The sequence below is a fragment of the Chinchilla lanigera genome, unplaced genomic scaffold (assembly GCF_000276665.1).
Source record: "Chinchilla lanigera isolate Chin_1 unplaced genomic scaffold, ChiLan1.0 scaffold00028, whole genome shotgun sequence".
Taxonomy (NCBI): domain Eukaryota; kingdom Metazoa; phylum Chordata; class Mammalia; order Rodentia; family Chinchillidae; genus Chinchilla; species Chinchilla lanigera.
The window spans coordinates 7,601,638-7,622,389 of NW_004955429.1; the positions used below are offsets into that span (position 1 = coordinate 7,601,638).

General features: G+C 38.5%; 1 protein-coding gene across 4 annotated transcripts in view; it reads left to right on the top strand.

The window, feature by feature from the left end:
- Nebl (nebulette) overlaps positions 1–20,752 on the top strand; it is a 170,690-nt gene that overhangs the window by 41,644 nt on the left and 108,294 nt on the right. For 2 of the 4 annotated variants that reach the window (XM_013515481.1, XM_013515484.1), the window contains exons 7-11: positions 8,519–8,567; positions 10,778–10,864; positions 10,954–11,025; positions 17,974–18,078; positions 20,340–20,450. In XM_013515481.1, coding sequence (XP_013370935.1) covers positions 8,562–8,567; positions 10,778–10,864; positions 10,954–11,025; positions 17,974–18,078; positions 20,340–20,450 — 381 coding nt within the window. In that variant the 5' untranslated portion in view covers positions 8,519–8,561. Of the gene's footprint in view, positions 1–8,518; positions 8,640–10,777; positions 10,865–10,953; positions 11,026–17,973; positions 18,079–20,339; positions 20,451–20,752 lie in introns of those variants that run through there. The other 2 variants (XM_013515482.1, XM_013515483.1) reach the window with 2 other exon arrangements.

A 20,752-nucleotide genomic window follows, 5' to 3' on the forward strand; every position in this document is an offset into this window, starting at 1 on the left:
TTTTTGGTTTTTCTCCGGTACCGGGAACCGGATTGTGCTTTAAAAAGTTCATATTTCGAGAGAGTTATAATTTTAGAGCAGCATCAATGTGCATTTAAATTGATTATATTTATAAGAAATAGGTAGAAGGCAGACATTTAAAAAAGTATTTATTATTGTTAAATGAAATTTTTCATTTTCAGCCCAAAGCACAGAGAAAACAGTATTTTTTAATATAGATGTTATTGCTCAAATTTTTGGGGGGTGAATTTCTCCTAATATTCTAGCCTAAATTAAGAGAAACCTTGAGCTTTTCTGACAATGACATTTATCAATTTTGTGTAAATTATAGAATGGATAGTATAAACATCATCCTGTAATATTATTGTCAATGTGTATTTACCATCTTCTCTAATTTTATATATTTGATACCATCTTAAGAAAATCCCCAGCTCTTCTGGGGAGTATTAAAACAGCCATTAAGAAAGGGCAGATTATTTGGATACAATGACATGTGCTTGTTAAATTAGTTTCTATTTCACTTGAATCATTTGTCTGCACATTATCTTGCCAGCTTCTAAATTATCTCTAAAGCGTCACAGTCACAAACGTCTAAGCTCAGTGCATGACAATCAGTAGAAAAATGGGGGCCCAAGTAAATAAGACTGAAATCTTATTGTATAGCACAATTTCATCATTATACAGATGAGGGGCGGGACAACATGAGTACCAATACCTTGAAATGCTCATTGTAAGATTGGAAGCACTGGGCTCAGGTTTGTTACCGTGTCTTGACCCTCTTAACATGAGACGTTGACTGTCCTTGTCACTCACAGCGCTGTGTGGGGTGGGCTTATGTCAGCTTCCCGGCGCTGATTTTGCTCATCTTGTTCCATGATGATCCACTTCCATGATGGATTATGCTGCTTTGTTTTGCAGGACTTTCTTAAAAATTAAAAATAGTTTTTCATTAAAAAATAAAAGCCCTGGGAGAGATGACTGTTAGGTGTGTGTATCATTGCCAAGGTGCTTCTAAGTGAACGATGAATGAGCGCAAAGCAGGACAGTTGCTCAGATGAGGTGCCGGCCGGATCACAGACCTTGGGGTGCTTTCCGTGCCGTCCACCTTTATCCCCGCCTGGGCTCCTCCGGAGTCCTGGCTTCTCAGCTCACAGGGACCACGCTGTCTCCATACCACATGAGGGCTCCTCCTCTAAATAACAAGTGGTAGTGACAACTCCTCTGAGGTTGGAAATTTGAAGGAGATGCTGGAAAATAGGAATATTACTACCAGAAAGAAATAGAGGTCATTTAGTGTTCTCCAGGGTAGTGGTCTTTACATACATTAAAGCAGTTAAGACCTGGGTTGAGTCTCTTAAAATGAGTACTTGGGCGAGTAAGGATTAAATCAAATTTCCTGTGTACAGTGGTTATCCTTTTGTACCCTTTCTAAGGACGCAGCTTCAGTATTTTTTTGATTCAAAGCACTTTACTGTATTTGGATATTATTCAAGATTCCAGAAGTTTTGAAGTGTCCTTTTCTGTAGCTCCATCTCGAGAAGCTGGGTACCCTGTGGAACAGTAATAAGAAATATTGCTTTTGTTCATGGCCCAAATCTTTTCTGTTGAGTATTTGAAATTTAAAAAATGTTTTATTTTATTTTATTTTTGTTTGTTTTTCTTCCTGTACCAGGAATTGAACTCATGACCTCCCGCTTGCCAGGCAGGCGCTGTGCTGCTGAGCTAAATCCCTAGCCCCTTAAGAAATGTTTTAGAAATAGAAAAAAAACCTCTTTAATGAAACACCTCTCTCTCTCTCTCTCTCTCTCTCTCTCTCTCTCTCTCTCTCTCTTTCTCTGTCTGTCTATCTCTGTCTTTCTCTTTTTTAAATACTGTGGCTCAGACCTGAACCGTCTTACTGAGCTACATCCTCTGGCTTTTTAAAATTTTAAATTTTAAGACAGAGTTTCCTAAGTCACTAAGTTACCCAGACCGAGATCAAACTTGTGTTCTTCCTGCCTCAGCCTCCCAGAATGCTGAGATTTCATTCACATACTGCTGTGCCTGGCTTACTTTGGTTCTTTAAATAGTGTATCAGTCTCTTTACTGAAATCTCATAATGGTGATATTGTGATATGACATGTTTTAAAAAGGTTTACCTAGCTGTTTAATACTTGATAAGTAAATTGCTCATGATATGTTTTAAATTCAGTTTTTTTTTCCTTTTTTTTTTTTGTTTTTTTCTAGGACCAGGAATCGAACTCACGACCTTGAGCTTGCCAGGCAGGCGCTGTGCCGCTGAGCTAAATCCCCAGCCCCTTTAAATTCAGCTTTAAGAGTTAAAAATGAGAGTATCGATGAGGACATTTCACTATTTAAACTTTTTGCTGTTTAGGTAGAGGATGAAAGGCTGGATATGTGTCTTGAAAAATACCAGAACTTCTAATATGTCAGTTTCCTTAGTGCAATGAAAAGCTTTGGTGAACTTAATTAAAACATAAAGTTAGGGCTGGGGATGTAGCTCAGTGGCATGATGCCTGCCTGGCAAGCGCAAGGTCCTGAGTTTGGTTTAGGTACCAAACAAAACAAAATAAAAACAAAAACATAAAATTAGTTCATTATTTGTAATACAAATTTACACCTTTGATAAGATACATTCCTATATGGAAGAGTCTGATTCAGGGAGTTCTGGAGGCTAAAATATTTTGGATGTTTTATTGCTTGCTTGTTAGGATTCTGATAAAAGTTGGTATATATACTCAAGTTGGAAAAGAATTAGAGATTTCTAGTCTTCCAGCATTACTATGGCACTACTCAGCCTGGTTTAGATACCATTAGCTGTATCTGACCATTCAGTGCTCAAAATGTGGGTAATTCCAAGTAAGATGTGTTGTAAGTATAGAGTGTAAAATACCCAGGGTTTCATATATGTGGTATAATAAAATATTTCAATACAGAGCATGGAACAAAATAGATGCTCACAGATATTTGATGAATGAATATAAGATTGTAATAGGAGAAGTGGGTAGGAATTTTTGTTAGTTTTATTCATTGATTGATGAGATTAAAATAGTGCCCATCCCATGAAATGTGTGTAAGAAATACTGTTAAATGAATGAATGAATATATACCCCACATACACACTGACACCTGAGTAATGAAGGTAAGATTCTCAGAAATGACCACTGATACATATTAAACTCACTCACTATTCAAAGGTACCAATTACCTTAAAGCATTACTACCTTTATAGCTGTGTTAATATTTATTTTAATTATATTTGTTTTATATTTGTAAATATTTGTTTTATATTATATTTTGAGTTGCACATAAAAAACCTCCATGGAAATAGCTGGAATAAGACTTGGGAATTAGTAATATTTCAAAAATTCTGAATGTGTTAGCATTGGTTGGCTTATTTTCTTTGGTTTAAAGTATGATAAAAGCATGATTTCAAGACAGAAGAAATCCTTAGTGAATGTAGGTGTTAGTAACTCGATGCTTAAGGTTTGAGTACAAACATTGAAATCACTTATTTAGTAAATAATGGAAAAAAGAGGCACATCTTAATAATAACATTGTAATTGTAGAAATGCAAAAGGTATGAGATTCATGTTATAAACACATTTAAAAGATATTCCATTTACTTCTGGGTGTATCTAATACAAGGGGATTTCACTTGAGTATTTCTCTTAATAGAAAAATAAACATGAAAATACTTTCTTCACAAAGAATTTTCATAAAATCTGGATACACAGTGAGTATCTCACTTGGCTAATGATAACAGGAAGGGGCAAAAATTAAGTTCAAGGCATTTGAGAGGGAATAGAGTAGCCGTAAAGCCGCTGATTCCATAGTTAGTTGGCCAGGAGCTGTGTTATTTATGAAGGGTTCATGGCCCAAACCAGCTTAAGCATTTTGTGTTAGGAAAAGTGAGTTTCATACATTTCTTGAATTGAGCTCTCCCTGGAGGTCTCTGGCTGCTGAGCGACCCTCAGATCCTCTACTTCCCACGTTTCTTCTTTTGTGAGTTCCAGGGACATTAAACTTTTGGTCCCTTCACGTTTTGCCTCTGGGTCTTTGTGACTTTATTCTATATCTCATCACTTCAGTGAACTGTGCGAGGGAGTGCTGCCTGGGCTTTCCTTTCTGTTAAATCTTCTTGCATAACCTCACATAACTTTCTTCTTAGAAACACCATTGTATTTTTTTTCAGAAAATGCCAAATCATCTCCTTTTGTGCGTGCATGCATGTGTGCGTGTGTGTGTGTGCGTGTGTGTGCACATGCATGTGTGCGCATGCATGTGTGTGTGTGTGTGTGTGTAAGTTATGGTTCAAATGGCTGTTTTCAGTATGTTCTGGGTAAGTCTTCCCTTTGTTTCCCTGAATCCAAGGACTTCCTCCTTATTTCCACAGTTCCATATATATCCCCCTCCGAAACATGACAAAAACAGCTTTTCTCTGTAAGTTACTAGGACATCATTTACTTTATTGTGCTTTTATAAAACTCATAAATCATGTAAACAGGCCGTGTTGTGAATTAATTGGTAGATCATCTATCTCTGAATGGGTTAAGAGTTGCCAAGAGTGATCAAGCGCGCTCTCTTCCTGACTCCGCCTGTGGTGTTGACAGCCCAGCCAAGAGCTTCTTCAATAAATCCACTCTCATAGTCAAGTTTTTCCAGATGTGAGAAGTAATTAAGTCTTTGCATTTATTCAAGCCGTTTATGCTTTTCGGGAGGGGTGCTGGCAGCTGTGGTGGATTAACGCTGCCCGAGTGCGCACGCTTGTGTGTGCGTGTGCGTGCGGGTGTGTGAGTGTACATACACACGTAGTCGAGTGAGGTCAGAACTGAAAACAAAATCAAAAGCTGATTTCAATAGGGGCCCCAGTGTTTTACAGACATACTTAATATTTGAGAGGAAAGAGCTTTCTCCAGAATTGCCTTTGAATGTTAAAGAAACGAGGGTAACTGAATCATTCACAACTGTTAAAGGATTTTTGTAAAAAAGATATGATTTCTCCTGAAACATAAAGCCTGCTTCAGAAATTTTACTCACAAATGAGTGTACCTGTAAGATGTTACAGACGGTTCAAAGGTGTGTTTCAAGAGCCACACATCAATGAGTGATAAGGAATGCTGAAATAAGTTTATAAATAGATGCAGAGAGGGTTGATCTGCGGGGCAATAATCAGTTGCTTTCCTGAGGACACAATTAATTTGCATTTCTATGGATAAGGATCATTTTATCTTTGTTATCAATTTTCAACAAGTTACAGAATTATAAAGTAGCACTGGCAAGAAAGGACAGGAGGATCCCAAAGGAAGCAGTAGTTAAGACACCTGATAATTTGTTCTCTGTGTGTCCATTTCAGTATTTCACAGTGATCCCAAAGTCTTACACAGAATTCTAGGTGAGGGATACTTTCTGTGGATCTCACTGGATGCATTGGCTCTGGTCTTAAACCATATAGAGCCCACTCCAACGTTGGGCTTCTCTATGTGGCAAGCATTGCCGGAGTGATTGTAGTCTTAGCTTCAAAATTAGGAGAACTGAATTCATATCTCAGGGCAGGTGCAAATGAAAGGAAAGCCTTTACTTCACTGGGCGCTCACATTAAATTTCCCTCTTGATGAGAAGAGTACATCATTTTAATTTTGGCCTTCCTGCCTCACTCAGCCTGGAAATTGTGTCCCAAAGTATTTGCAGTTGCTTGTTCTTATCTTCCTCCAATATTAGTCTACATATGTGGGCCTCACTTGTGAGTACATTCTGTGTTTTTAAAAATAGGACTGTATAGAACAGTCTGTTAAATCTCATTTTAATAGCCTAAGTGGTAATGGTGATAGTAACTCGGGCAACTTTGTATTTTTTTGATTTCTAATGAACAAATTACTAATGAAATAACTTAAAATGAAGACATGTAGCCGGATGCGGTGGCACACGCCTGTAATCCTAGCACACAGGAGGCGGAGGCAGAAAGACTATAAATTTAAGGCCAGCCTACGTAGAGACCCTGTCTCAAAAAACAAAGCAAAGTAAAACAAAAGAAAAGATGGAGCTAGTATGAAGGAGACTGTTTTCTTTTATAAAGAAGACAAATTGCCACAGAATACTTACATTTCTTGTTTCCCCCTTCTTCATATCTTAATAAGCTCTTTTTTGGGTAGATGCCAGACAGTGGATAAATATGAGGTGAAAGTAAATCAACCAGGGATTTGACTGAGAAACAAGAACTTTCTGGGGGTAGATCATTAAACAACAACAACAACAACAACAACAAAAAACTAGGCAACTAAAAATGAATGAGAAAGAACTGTCAGGACAGGAAAACAAGTCAGGCAAACAAATTCCTCCTTACCTAGTCATGTGTATATTTTATTTATATTTATAATATATTATTTATATTTACCATAAGACATAGTGAATAACATTTTAAAATCAAATCACCTTTAAGTTCTCCTCACTGGGGCAGAGGGAACTTGCTCTCATTGAGTCTGCTGAAATCCACTGACTGTAGGTGAATGAACAGGAAGAAAGGAATAGGGTTTACCGTGTGCTCAGGAGTACTGCAGGAGGGAGAATGACCAGCAAAGCTGTGAGGGTTAGAGGCCTATAGACTCTCCTCCTAGGTGTGAATGGAATGGGGGATGTGGAGAAATTTTAGAGAAAAAGACTGACATAAGTAGTCTGGGAGTAAGTTCATGTAGGCTCTGGGTATAATATTTAACTTTCAATCTCTTCTGTTATATGAGTTAGGTGGATGGAATAACAGGATAAAAGGAAATTGTTTATCAACTGGCAGATCCAGTCTTCAGGTTAAAAAAAAAAAAAAAAAAACAGTTCACGGCAGAGCCTGTTTGTGTCTAGGGATTCCTTAGCATCTTCAATCTAAAGCGGCCAGCATACCCAGTGCCGTATTTCAGGCGGACATCCCCATTCTCAACTCAGAAGTGAATCTTGATCTGTTTTAGTAGTTTATGAAATTTCATTTGCAAGTCTCTTGGCACCCTGCTGAGAAAAGCACATGTCCTATCACGATGAAGAAAAGAAAGGAGAAAGAGGTGAGATAACTATGGAACATCTGTTAAAAACTAGGAGATCCCTATTGCCTGTGACCTTAAGGACACTGAGGACAGCCAGGCAGGATGTGGCTTGTGATGGTGGTACAGATGGTTTGCCTTGCTAGGGGCTGTTGCTATGGAAATACACTTGCTTACATGTACACATCAAACTATAAAAAGATCGGCAGCCTTCTGTGTCATAAATACACAAGTTAGCTCTTATCTTTAGGGAGGCCCTTCTTGCCTTTGAAACGATATATTGATGGCATGGAGTTACCCATTCCAGTGAGAGGACCCTTTCACCTCAAGGGCTTTTCTTGTAGCTGTTCCCTTTACTGGGTAGATGGAAATTGTTCCAGCACTTTCCTTTCATGAACTTTTGGAAATTTAGCTTTTCTATTTATGCAGAATTAGAGGCAGAGGGATTAAATGACTCCCCCCCAGCCCCAGAGGATAAAGTAGAGCTGGTCCTGGATGTCAAGGCTTTTCCCACTGTGTGATCTCCATCTTGGTCTCATTCCATCGTATAGCAAGAGCAGAGGACCAGCGTTAAAAAAGCAGACAACCTAAACGAAGCGTCCATAAGTAACAGGGATTAACAACTGTAGAGATATTCCCACTGGGGGTGACCCGAGTTGGGAAATATGTATTAGAATACAGCATTAAATTTGTTTTTTTTTTTTTAGAAAGATGATAGGATATTTTGAAACATGATAACTATCCACAAAGAATACTTTTTCCTTACTCCACAAGTTAGATTGTAGCACTATTGACAGAACAGCTTTGCTGTGATAAATTGCAAGGCTTAAAATTTTTTAGAGAAATCTCAATGTGAATTTTATATTATAGGTGAAGGGAAAAAGATGCATTCAATCAAAAGTAATGGTGTATGTGGCTTGCCAGACAATCCATTAAAGAGTTCATCCAGCGAGTCTTGAATGCTGGGTTTTTTATTTCCTACCTGATCTTAGCACAGAGCATGTTTTATTCACCATTGTATCTCTAACACTAAGTACAAGCTAGTACAACGACACTTACTTGCTGAACAAAGAGGGCTCTAGTATTCCATTGAATAACCTTGCAAATGAGACAGATAATTAATTTCTCCTGGCCTTCGTTTTATCTTTTGTGAGAGAGAGCTTTAGGTATATTGATTTCTTAAGGATGTCTTTGGCTTTCAAGTTCTGATTCTAAACTCTCAAATGGATATTTGGCATGCCTGTATTCTTAGCACTTGGGAGATTGAAGCAGGAGGATCGCAAGATCAAATCCCACCCATGCAACTTAGTGAGACCGGGTTTCAGAATGAAAAAGGCTGGGGATGTAGCCCCGTGTGATGCTCCTGGTTCAATCCCTAGTACCACTAAAAAAGGAAAAATCAAATGGAAACCTTGGGTTCACATTACATGCGGTTTTTGATTTTCCTTTCAGATTTTTTGTGCATTAAATCGCAACAGGTTATTTTCTTGCAGCAAAGTGGAGAGTGGAGATGAGGAGATACTGCTGCTCAGGCTGATGCAGGTGAGGCACCGCTGGGGAGTAGATGTCATCGCGAGCAGCGCAAGCACTGTCATCTGATGCAAGGCAAGAGCTGTATGTTGGGCAGTTTGGGCGTGGTTTTCTCTCTTTACTTCTGGGGTTTGCAAGAAAAGTTTATAGAAATTTTTCCTCCATTGAAATTGTTTCCTTCTTAAAGGTGATGTAACAGATCTTCTATAGAATGTTCACAGAGTATTTAGAAAAGTCTCTGGCAGAGGACTTGAGGGAAGCAAGCAGAGTTACACATTCTTTCTTCCTTTTATGGGACTAAAGTGTACAAAGAATTTGCCACCCTGGGCAGCAAGCATGACATCGCTGTTATCTTAATTTTTCCAAATCAACATTCGTGGGACAATTTCTTTTGGGCATTTTGTTGGTAAATAGGATACGTGATGTCATTTGTTTAACCTGTAACAAAAACTGTTTCATGACAAAAGGAACAACTCTTTTAGAACACAGTAATTTGTCAAAGTAGAGCAATGCTTCCCTGAGTAATAGTTCACAAGAGGATGTTAGTTTTCTGGAATTGTGGTTATCATTAAAAAAAAAAAGGTAGACAGATGAGAGGATATGGAATGGGTAGGATTCTTGTTTGGGAAATATGTTTTTTTGGTTGAGGGTGTTTTTATAGCATTGAGTGTGTCAGTGTGGTGTGTGGATTGCTAAGCGGCAGGGGTAGAGATTACTGTACAGGTTTCCCAAACAGGTTTGTTTAAGAAGCTTGTTTTTTTCCTTGCTATATATTTTTTTGGGAATTCTGTCTCTTGGAACATAACTTGGGGAATAATCTAGTTATGATGACTATGTGGAATTCTTTTCTTGTCAGAATCATCAGTTTTGATAAGGCCAAGGCATTTTTTCTTTAATAAGTTAAAAACCAGATGTGGGTCTCAAGAGAAAACAGTATAATAACTTGGCTACTTGCAGTGATCTATTATTTTGTATAAAGGTGTGTTTAATGTAATTACTTTCATTATTAACCATGGGATTTTTTTATTCCTGACACTGACATACAGTGGTTTTGTAAAACTAAATTTACCCTCAGATTTAAATAACAAATTAATAAATTATGAGTTCTATAGTCTTAGAATTACCTAAATTGAGACAATAAAGAAGTTTGTTGTGAGAAATACATTTTAATTATATAACTAGTGACATATACCACATAAATATTACGAAAATTTGTCTCTCCAACTTTTCCATGTGGGCGGTATGCGTTGAAAAAATATACAAATAATTAGTAAATTTGTGAAATTTGACACAATGAAGAAACTCTAAAGAGGCTGATTATTATGTTTTGAACTAGTAATGTTTCTAGAATTCTTAAATGATATATCAACACATTAACTGCAACTTCTCGTGTTTAATGATGTTTACAATTAATACAATACAGTAGTCCCTAATAAAAGATTAACAGTCATAATTAACTCAGAATGGGTTCTTTGAAGTGGTTCAAAGGGCTTCTCATAATAAATTACTAGCCTCTAATCAGCTAATATTAAAGTGGGTGTTTTTTAAGGATGTGAGATGTACGTGTATGTCTCATAAAGTATTTAATTTATGTTAATGAAACGGGTTTAAATGATCTGGTGTGCTATACAGAATCAGAGCTATGTCTGCCATTCCAGTGAAGGCTTTTTTTAGATAGAGTTAAGGAATCTTTTGAATAACAGGCTTTGGGCTCTGATAACTTGAGTGTGATAGCTTGATAACTTGAGTGTGAGTAGTTTTCCTGGAATCTATTAAGTCCTTTTAAAAACATTTTATGGATGAATTGTATTAGTGAAAGATAAGTAAATGTTCTTTTGGATATCTTTTTTTTTTAAACATTTTTTAATTTTAAAGAGAAAAAAATAAAATTTTAAAATGAGACAATAGGAGGGTAACAATGGTTAATATGGATTTCTTAACCAGTTTAAATAATGTGGACTTTAAAGAGTTTTTTTAAACTGAATTTTGCCTAAGAGAAAATGTCCTTATCACTTGTGAGAGTGACCCTGGCCAGTCCTGGGGATCTTAGAGCATTCACTCACACACTGCTGAGATAAGGAGAGGAAAGTGTGAGCCCGGCAGACGAGAAGCCCAGCAAGGTCACTCCTGTCCAAGCGCTGGAGATACCAGGAGCGCAAGGGACTGCAGTCCCTAAAAGGACACCACACTAGTGAAGTTTTAAAATATACATATTTTGACAGGGGAAAAACATGAGGGTCCCTGTATCTGAGGATGTAAAGGATGAACCTGAAGAGGAAGAAACAGAAGAAGAAGAAAATGAAGACAAGGTAAGCAAGGGAGCATCTCCCCAAGCACGGTGTTGGTTCCTGTGATGGCCGAGGTCAAAACTGGTCCCTTTCCTGCTTTTCCCATACAGGGGTTCCTTAAGCCTGTTATTGAAGACCTAAGCATGGAACTGGCCAGAAAATGCACTGAAATCATCAGTGACGTAAGTGGCGCAGATGACTTCGTCTTCTTTTGTGTTACATGTGTGGAATGGTGATGTCGTAGAGTCATAGACCTAGGGAGCAAAGCTTGAAATCATCGATAAAGCACAGTTATTTTCCAGATCATGGAACTAAGTCCAGAAATTTTAAATGATTTCCCCAAGGTCACCTCTCTGGAGAATTTCTGGTGGAAATCTCCTTTTTAATCTAGAATCCTGTCTCTTGTGAATTTTGTTATTATTACGATATGAACTCATGAGGCATTGGATTGCAGAGCATATTCTATCTGAGAACCCCAAAAACTTTAAAATTAGTATAATGATGTGATTTTTCTTGAGAAGCTCTATTTAAATGGATATCGAGGGCCTTTTGAAAAATCTGATGAGTGCCTATACCCATATGAGTATAGCATAACGTGTATTTAGAATTTAGGATTCATGAATCACTAAACTGCATGTTAAGAACCATGATCTAGATGATGTTAGTGAAAAGGCACTTTTTTGTTACGACTTTTTTTTTGGTAAGTAGGATTAGTTTATATTACATTCCAAGGGAATGCTAGAGTTATTTAACACGCACCTGCATACATATCTAGTAAATATGTAAACTACAATTCTAGAAGCACAATGAAAAGTTTTACTCACCAAAGATTAGAAGTCAGCTCATCCTCATTAACAGTTGAAAGAGAATTGGTGGAATAATGGAAACTGAGTCCTGTAAAGTGAGCATGTGCCTGTGTCTTTATTTAGGAAGATGCAGACAATACTGGGTTGTTTTAGTTAGTGTTCACAAGCAAAGTGATGGGAATATTTGAAAAGTGCTTGTTTTTCTAAGGCAATTCATCCTGGGCAGTGGGGTGGAATGCTGGCTGGTGTTCTCATGTCAACCTGATAACTTGATGGTAACCTTAAGAAGAGTATTATTAACTGGACTGGCTAGGTTCAGTTCCTTCTAATATGGTATTTATAATAGTGAGATTAAATAATGCTTAATTGTCCAAAATGCTGAGTATTGTCTAGCACATTATAATCACTCAATAAATGTTACTTGGTGTTCACTACTCCATGAGTGACTTACCTTTGCATGATTCTAATCATGGTTTATAGATGACTCTGGAGGGCCTTCTGGTTTGTCAGAAAGAACCAAAGGGTGGTGGTGGGAATCATACCTCTTCCCATATGTTTGCCATGTGATGTAATTAAATTTAAATGAAATATTTCTTCATGCTATTACTTCATAATAGTAATAAGCTACTAGGTATGTGGAAGCTCTTTGTAAACTCAATCATAATGAAATGACAGTAATGACATTAAGGACAGTTAAGGTGCATTAAGGCACTGTGTGTCACGCATTGCAGCTTGTGAAGCTGGTTCTCCTGTTTTTCCCATTTGAGAAGCAAAGGGACAGAGAGGCTAAGTAACCTGCCCGAATTACACAGTGACGCATAGGGAGTAGGACTCTAACACAAAGTCCTCTCCCTTTATGCTGCTGTGTTATCACTTGTTGTAGGGCTCCATGCAAAGTTTGTCTTAGCTTTATAATTATTTATTATACTAATGTTAGTAAAAGGCAGGAAGAAATAAAAGCCCCAATATACTAGCTCTGGAAATAGCACCTCTTCCAGCTTTGATCTATTTTTGTTGAAGCATAATTATTGCAGGGAAAAATTGTATTATATCTCTTAGGGCTAAATTAGTAACTTTAGTTCATAGGTGATTTGTTGGAGTTGTTCTGGGTAAAATCACTTAATGGTGTCTTTAAAAACAACCTGTAGTCAGGAGTGGTGGCTTTTATCATTTTGCAAAAGTGAAAGTAATGCTGTTTCCCTCCCCTTTAGATGAAATCTAACATGTGGGAGAAATTTCTGCTTGCTGTAGATTTATGTTGCATGGCAGAATGCCTGCTGTATTACTTAAATATTTAACGTGACTATTGTGGCTTAATTTATAGTTGTGTGCACGTTCACATTTTGTTGTCAAATAGAATGCTATGCTTATTAAGACATTCACTGAATTTTTATATTCATCAAAGAAGAGTCTGAAAAATCACACCTTTGGTTTCTTAAAAAATGAAAAGAATTTGTACAATCATGTAAGACCAATTTAATTGATTCTTAGCAGAAGCATTTGGTGTATGGGACATGAAATTAGATTCCTAGCTTTTTAGAAGTTTGGTCAAATAGTATTCTTAAGTAACAATTTGTTTCTTCTTTCTCAGTGGCATCATTTTTTTTATATGGAGCAGATTAGCTTAAATTTGAAATTTTTCCAGATTAATATAGTTCTGAATTTGAGTTTCTTAGCTGTCACATACATCAGTGGCTAGCTGCTTGTCTAAAACACATCCATCCTCGAGCAAAACAGAGACAAAAGTTTATTGCCACATCAAATTAGCCCTTGGGTCCAGTCAAGCGTGTCTGGTACTTCTAACTGTGCTCATCACTTGGCGCCCTGCACTCAATTCAGGTTTTTCCTGGTCTCAGACGTAAACACAAATCTTCAAGTGTGCTCTGGGCACATTTAGATCAAGTCACTTGGTGGTGAGCTCCCTGGGATCTGAAGTAAGATGGGGCCGGCCTCCTGCCTTGCCCGCTGTGCTGGCCTTTCTGCCTCGTTGTGTGCCGCACACTGCATGTGTGTTTTTGGCTTGAGTGCCTCTGCAAGCCTGTGCCATGGCTTCTGGGAGCCCAGTTCACAGGTGTGAAAGCCAAGGCTGAGTAGCTCCTCTCAAGCGGTGGGGCTAGGAGTGGAGACAAGGTTAAAGCATACACAGCTGCAGCTAAGTCCAGCGCCTGGCACTCTCTACTCTGCCTCAGTTGTTAGGTGAGAAAGGTGGTCCGATGGATTTCTCTTCAGGGAGCAGCCTTTCTGCACGCCCTTCGTCATTCCAGTTATTCCTCTTTGGCCTCTTCCGGTTGAATTATTCTGACCTCAGGAGGCACGGACCTAATCCATATTTTTCTGCTCTCTCGCCTGACCTTCGACAACTTCCAAGGGTCATCTCTTTCAGCTTGTCATTCCAGTCCCCAAGAGAGCTGGGGGCATCAACAGGCCTGGGGACCTTGCCGTGTCACCCCGCAGCAGGCAGAGGACAGGAATGTTAAGTGCGATTGGCCTGGAGATCAGTCCTGGGAGGCCCATGCTGTTCAGAATTCTCCATAGAGAAAAATGGCAGCTTTTCAGGTCAAGTGGCTTCACTTTGGGATCAATATGAGGGAATTTTTCTTTCCTTTCCTGGCGTTTTCCCCCTCTCCTCCCCTCCTACCTCCTTCCACTCCTCTCCTTTCCTGTCTTCTCCCATCCAGTTTCTGCTTTGCCCTCGCTGCACTGCATTATGGGGTTTCCCTCCACATGACTCACTTCCAAGTCCTGAAGGACACGTCCTCTTCCAAGGCAGCCTCTGCCTTTTTCCCTGTTAGCTCCCTAACCCTTTTTACTTCTCCAGCTAAACTTCCTGATATTTAGCCATTTGTCAAATGCAGAGTCAGTTCCTTGGAGTGAGTAGTTTTCTGACAGGTGGTCATAAAGAAACGTGGAGTAAAAGGACTCTTTTTGTAGGAATCTTTTGCCTGTAAATGAGGCATAAAGATCCTTCAGGGGAGGAAGTTTGTTTGCATCCACATCGGCCTCTGACTCAGTGTTTCATTCAAAGCCCTTCAGGGTGTTCACTTGCATGGTGGTGAGGACATTATCCAGGCAAATGAGCATTATTATGGATAAACCCTGGGATGTGCAAACAGCAGATTCCCCGGCTCCTCCTCCAAACTGTGTTAGAAAACCTGGGAGCGCGCCCTTGGTCATGACCTGCCCAGTAAACCCCCAGTGATGAAGCTGTAGTTCTTTCTTCTGGGGTTTGCTGAACTTAACTGGGACGGTTTCAGTTGTGAAAAGACTTCCTAGATTTTTTTTTTTTTAGCTAAGAATGCCTGTAGGAGGAAATAGCCTTGAACATTTCCACATCTGTCATCCACTTTCAGCCATTAGCTAATCTCCTACCCACTGAAAGAAACTTGGCCAGAACAGGAAGCAACACTGAACTTACTTAATTTATTTGTAGTCGAGACATTGTAGGATTAGTGGGTAAAGCCAAGGGAGAAAGTAAATGTTTGGGGCATCTGATTGCTCATGCAGTCATCAACTTTGCCCCCTTTCCTTCTTAATTTGGAAATATATTGGGTTGTGTGTTGTTGATGAGTGTAGATGGCTCAAGTAGCAGGAAAAATCTATCATTGGGGTATTTCCCTTCCCACATGTAAAGCCTGGAGGTAGGGGGTTGAGTCTCAGTACAGTGGAGGTCATCATTTGCCCTGGCTCCTGTTCTCTGCTCTCACTGATGTGGTGGTGTGGTGCCTTATTGCTTGTGATGGTATCGTTGCTGCTGCCCAGGTGGCCAGGAAAAGAAAGCATTAGAAGGCTGAAATGTCAAGGACTGTCCAAATTCTCCCTATTTATCCAGAAACACTTGTAACACTCTGGGAAGACTTCCACTCATGCCTCTCGGCCAGAGCCAGACACCTCCCCTTCCCCAAGCCAATCACAGGCCAAAGAGAAGGAGATGACCACGCTGAATTTAGATCAGTTTGTCCTTTGGGCTGGGGTAGGGGCCTGGCCACTTTCAGGCATCCTGTCAGGTTTTATTAGTAGGAGTGAAGGAATCTATGTGGTAGATGCTGTCAGCCTTAAATTAAATTGAAGGTATAGACACTGTTATAATAGGAAATAGCTATCTATTTGGTGATTTTTATTTGACCTAAGCTTTATGTGGTTGACCAACATAATTCCTTTCATTGACCAATTCCTATTATTCTGGCATAGAAATCCTCCTAATGTATAACACCCTTTATTTCTATAAAAACTTAAGAATATTTACTCATTAGAACTCATGTTGTAAAATTCGTTAGGAACCATACACACAAATTCAGTAGAAAGTCCACCCCATCATTGTGTGTGTGTGTGTGTAACTTCTAATGAGTTTTGTAAATGGAGTGACAATAAACGTTCTCAGGTTTTTAAGTATAACGGAAATGTAAAGATACACATGTATGTACTTCTTTTTTAATGAAGAGCAAAAAAAAAAAAAAAAAAAAAGTCATGAAATCTGCAATTCAGAGGGAACTGTTTGCCTCCGTAGCAAAGGAAGTAGATACTTCGCCCTTATCCCTTCCTCCTGCCCGGCACATTCCGCTCTGTCAGCTTTTATCAGGAGCTCCTGGCCACCAGCACACACCACCGCGCTGAAGAATGTGGATGTGATGGGGAAAAGATGGTGGCAACAGATAAAAATAATGAGTCAAACTTAAGCCTAATGATAGGCTATTTTTTCTCACACTTAATTACATAATGGAGAAACTTTTTCTCTCCTTATGATCAAAATAGCCTGCTATTTATCACACTGCCATTAAGGATTTAATTACTAGTGACTGAGGAGGGCGATTTGCAGGAACCTAAAATTAAGGCTAATCTCTGAGAAGAGAAAAAAAAAAGTAATTTAGTGCTCAGATAAGATAAATACGTTCTCATGTTGATTTCATGAATAAAGCAAGAGTTTAATGTGGGAGGCATTAATAGCTAAGAGTCGCAGCAGTGAAATAGGGAATTTGGAAAGGAGTTCACTTAATATGTTTCTGTCTGGTTGTGCCTCAGGTCAGGTCGTGCTCCCCCCGTGAGGTAAAACCTCCACTGCCTGCTGGTGCGTAGCGTCCACAGAGAACCAGGTGGTGTACACAGTTAACTGTCACTTTTTGGTTATAATTAGGGAGATTGTGTAATTTATCATTTCTCCCAGCCTTAGTATTTATGGTCTTGGGTAAATGAACATGACTCTATCACAGGGTAATATAAATTTTGCAAGTTATCTTCATCCTCTTGACTTGTCCTGAGTCTTGCCTCCCTCCCCAGCTCTCAGATTGTGCGGCAATTAGCGTCACAACAGGATGACATGTTGGGGCCTTCTCCATCTTTCCTGGCTTCTTTGGGTGGTTGCGTTCATGCCAGGTCTCCCCACCTCTGGAGAAGGGAGCACTTATCATCATATCTGTTCTGCTGACTGCTTGGTTTCTACCTTGAGGTAGGCAGCTGCTTCTGCTTGGCCTTGGAGTTAACTGTTAAAGTCACTGATTTAAAAGTAATAATGAACTATGGCCTTTGTGGGTGAGATGGAGCTTGTTGGATGATTTCTTGGAGCAAGTAGGTCATCTGTGAGTCAATATTCCTACCAGTAACAGGACTCTAGCTTATTAAAGTACAGTCTTTCCTCACTATGCCTCATTAACTTTCCATTCTGTGCTGGATTCCCATGTTTAAAATTTATTTATTAGTGCATGTTTGTGGTACATAATGACTGCGTTCATTGTGGATATGTGGTGCATGTACATGACACATCTTAATTCCTTTTTAAGGTTCCCTCCCCCTGTGGTCCTTCCCACCATTGGTCCCCTTCTCATTTGCAGTAGATCTGTCTCCTTGTTTCCTTTTACTTTGCTCTTTATTTATACTTTGGATTTCTCACATGAAAGCAACCATATGGTATTTAAGCTCGTGTGTCTGATTTATTTCACTTAACACTGTGTTTTTAAGGTGCTTCCGTTTTCCTACAAATGACTCTTTATAGCAGAGTAGTACTCCATTGTGTATAAATACCACATTTTCTTTATCCGTGTGTCTGTTGATGAACACATAGGCAGGCGACTTCTAAGATGTGTGTGTTATGAACTGTGCTGCTATGAACAGGGCTGTGCATGTATCACTGTAGTATGATGCGTTTAACTCTTTTGGGAAGATACCCACATGGAGGACAGTTGGGTGGAATTACTTAGCTTGTTTTGAGAATTAGTCCACACTTGAATATTCTCTTAAGAAAATGGACTTTACCAACTTAATTCTTTTTTCAAAAAAGTCCTATACAAGTACTTTTCTTCTTTGCCTTCTTATGTAAATTATTCTCCTTTTTAGGTACATTATAAAGAAGAGTATAAAAAGTCTAAGGGCAAGTGTACATTTGTGACTGACACTCCCATGCTCAACCATGTAAAAAATATTGGTGCTTTTATTTCTGAGGTAAGATCCCTGAAACTTTAAAAAATGGCTTGTTTTTCTTTTTATGTTTTTGTAGATAAAAATCTATGTAATAATGTTGGCAGATATTTTTAAAAGCATCACGGAATGTTGGTAATATCTAACTTACCTAATTCTATGTTCTATGTTAATTAACTTATGTAAATTGACTTTATTTTATTCGAGTAGATTTTACTAACTACAGTCTATACTTTGACTCCAACCCTTTCTTATTTATGCAGAATTACCTTTGAAAGGGGATAATTTTATTCAACAAATGGAAAGCATTGGCAAAATAGTTCATGTTAAACATTTTGACTTACTGCTTTCCTAATGGATGTATTAGAGATAATTGACTCTCATTTTGGAAATCAATAAGTTGTATGAGCTGATTTTATAAAATGCAATATTTTTGACTAATAATTTTGAATTAATATAAGCTGGTTTTAGTGAGATCAACAGCGATATCTATTATGAAACCACAAAGTGAGAAATACACTGTGTTCATTTTCCAGCTGAAAAATCATGTAGTCTCTTTCTGAGATCATTTAGAACTGCAGTTTATGCTGCACTATAAAGCATAATATTAACAATAATTTCTATGTGGCGGCATTATGGTAGCTTGTGAATAAACTTGAAAAAGCCAGCTAATAAAATAGCATTGTAAATGACTGACCTCTAGTGTTTCATAAGTTATGTTGGAAAAAGATCAGTGTGATGTTCTCAGGATTATTTCTGCTAATGTGAGACAATTTTGAGAAAATCGGTACATTTTCTTTTATTGTGACCAGCATCTATTCTTGTGGGGGCAAAAGGCTCATACAGGATATCTGCTCAAAACATGAACCCCCAAATCAAACTCTGAACAGGGGCATTGAGGACTCTCCCAAGAATATGGTTCTGTTTATTTGTATTAGCTGTGTTGTTTCTATGTAGGGAAATTCTGGTGTGCTTGCTCTCTGTGATTGATTCATTTTCCTGAGGAGTTAACTGCAGAGCAAAAATTTGCAAGCGTGTGATCTATTACATTCCCTTGAACCTAATTTCCCCAAGAGGAAATGTTGAATGAGTGTTTGTCTTTTGGAGAAATGATGGAGCTCACCAGAAGCTCATGCAGGCTGCGGGTGGGGAGGCACAGAGAACAAACAAACACCTCTCACCCCTGACTGTGGCTGCAGGGGGATGAGAAGATTTGCATAAAGAAACACATTTTTAAAAAATTATTATTTTAATCACACAAATTTACAGCCTACAGTATGATAATTCAATACATATATAGTGTGTGATGATGAAGTCATTTCCATCTCCTTAAACATAAAAAATTTCTGATTAGTGTGTACTACTTATATATGTTCACGGGGTACAGTGTGGTGTTTCACTACATGTACCAGTGGGCACCAATCAAGTTAAAGTCGATGATATTTCCATGTTCCTATCATTACTTTGTGTTACAGCCAAGTTTCTCTCCTCTAGTTTCTCATAAAATATAGAACAGGTTGCTGTGAATTTCAGTCACCCCAGAAGAATGCTGGCATTTCTTACTTCTATGTAACTGTGTCCTGCTGTTTTTTTTTTTTTAAGTTTTAAAACATTTATTTTTATTAGTGAGTGTGTGTGTGTGTGATACAAAGTGGTTACATTCCCACTGTGGAGCTGGGCCATGCTCATAACACACCCCAATGCCTTTTGTCCTCCCCTCCTCCCCTTCCCCCATCTCTTGATCTCCTTTCCATTTGAGCAAGATCTGTGCCCTTACTTCCTATTATCTCTCTCTTATTTTGAGAGAAAACAGTCCTAAAATTTCACACAGAACCAGAAAAGACCCAGAATAGCATAAGCGATCCTGTTCTTGTACCTGTCATCCAACCAACCTCCCTCTGTCCCTCTTTCCCCAACTTCCCCAGCCTCTAGTCATCAGGTCCTACGCAGTGATGACTTGGATTTCCTGGAACAACTTAAACATCTCAGTGATTTCCTCACTGAAAACATCCAAAGCTGTCAATGCATACAAGTAGATTTATTTTTAGAAGCATGCGTGGGTTTAAATAGAAAAAAGCCATTATATTCTTGCATATCTCATGTAAAGGTTTCTCCACAGTAAATGAGATTTATTGCTGTCTCTTCAAAAACTGTTCATCAGATCTAGAATCTGAAAGTAAAATGCTCTGCCAATTTTAAAATCAATTCTGTTTTTAGAGAAAGTTTCCTTTTATTTTCATCTTATATTAACAAGTTAAAAAAGACTTTCTTTTCTGTCCTCTTAGATAAAATACAAAGGCAAGGTGAAGGCCGAGCTTCCCAACTCTCTTTACAAGCGGATGCCGGCCACCATTGACAGTGTCTTTGCAAGAGAAATTTCCCAGCTTCAGAGCAAGGTATGGTTTGCACAGATTGTTGCTGCTGATGTTGACGGACCATATAACTTCATATAGCTTGTTTAGCATTTGATAAGAGCTGCTTCTCTCGAGTATTAAACACTGAATGAAAATTGCAAGCAACTGCTTATATACTACCAGTAGTCACTGGTGAAAAAGGCAGAACATACAAAGGACGTGTAAGTTCATGTCAGTGACATATTTTCCTAAGCCCCATCCATTCCGTTTTATAAAGCCAATTTCAATGTCATTTAGTTAACATAGATGTTTAATAGCAGCTACTAAAAGATTTTGTGAGTTAG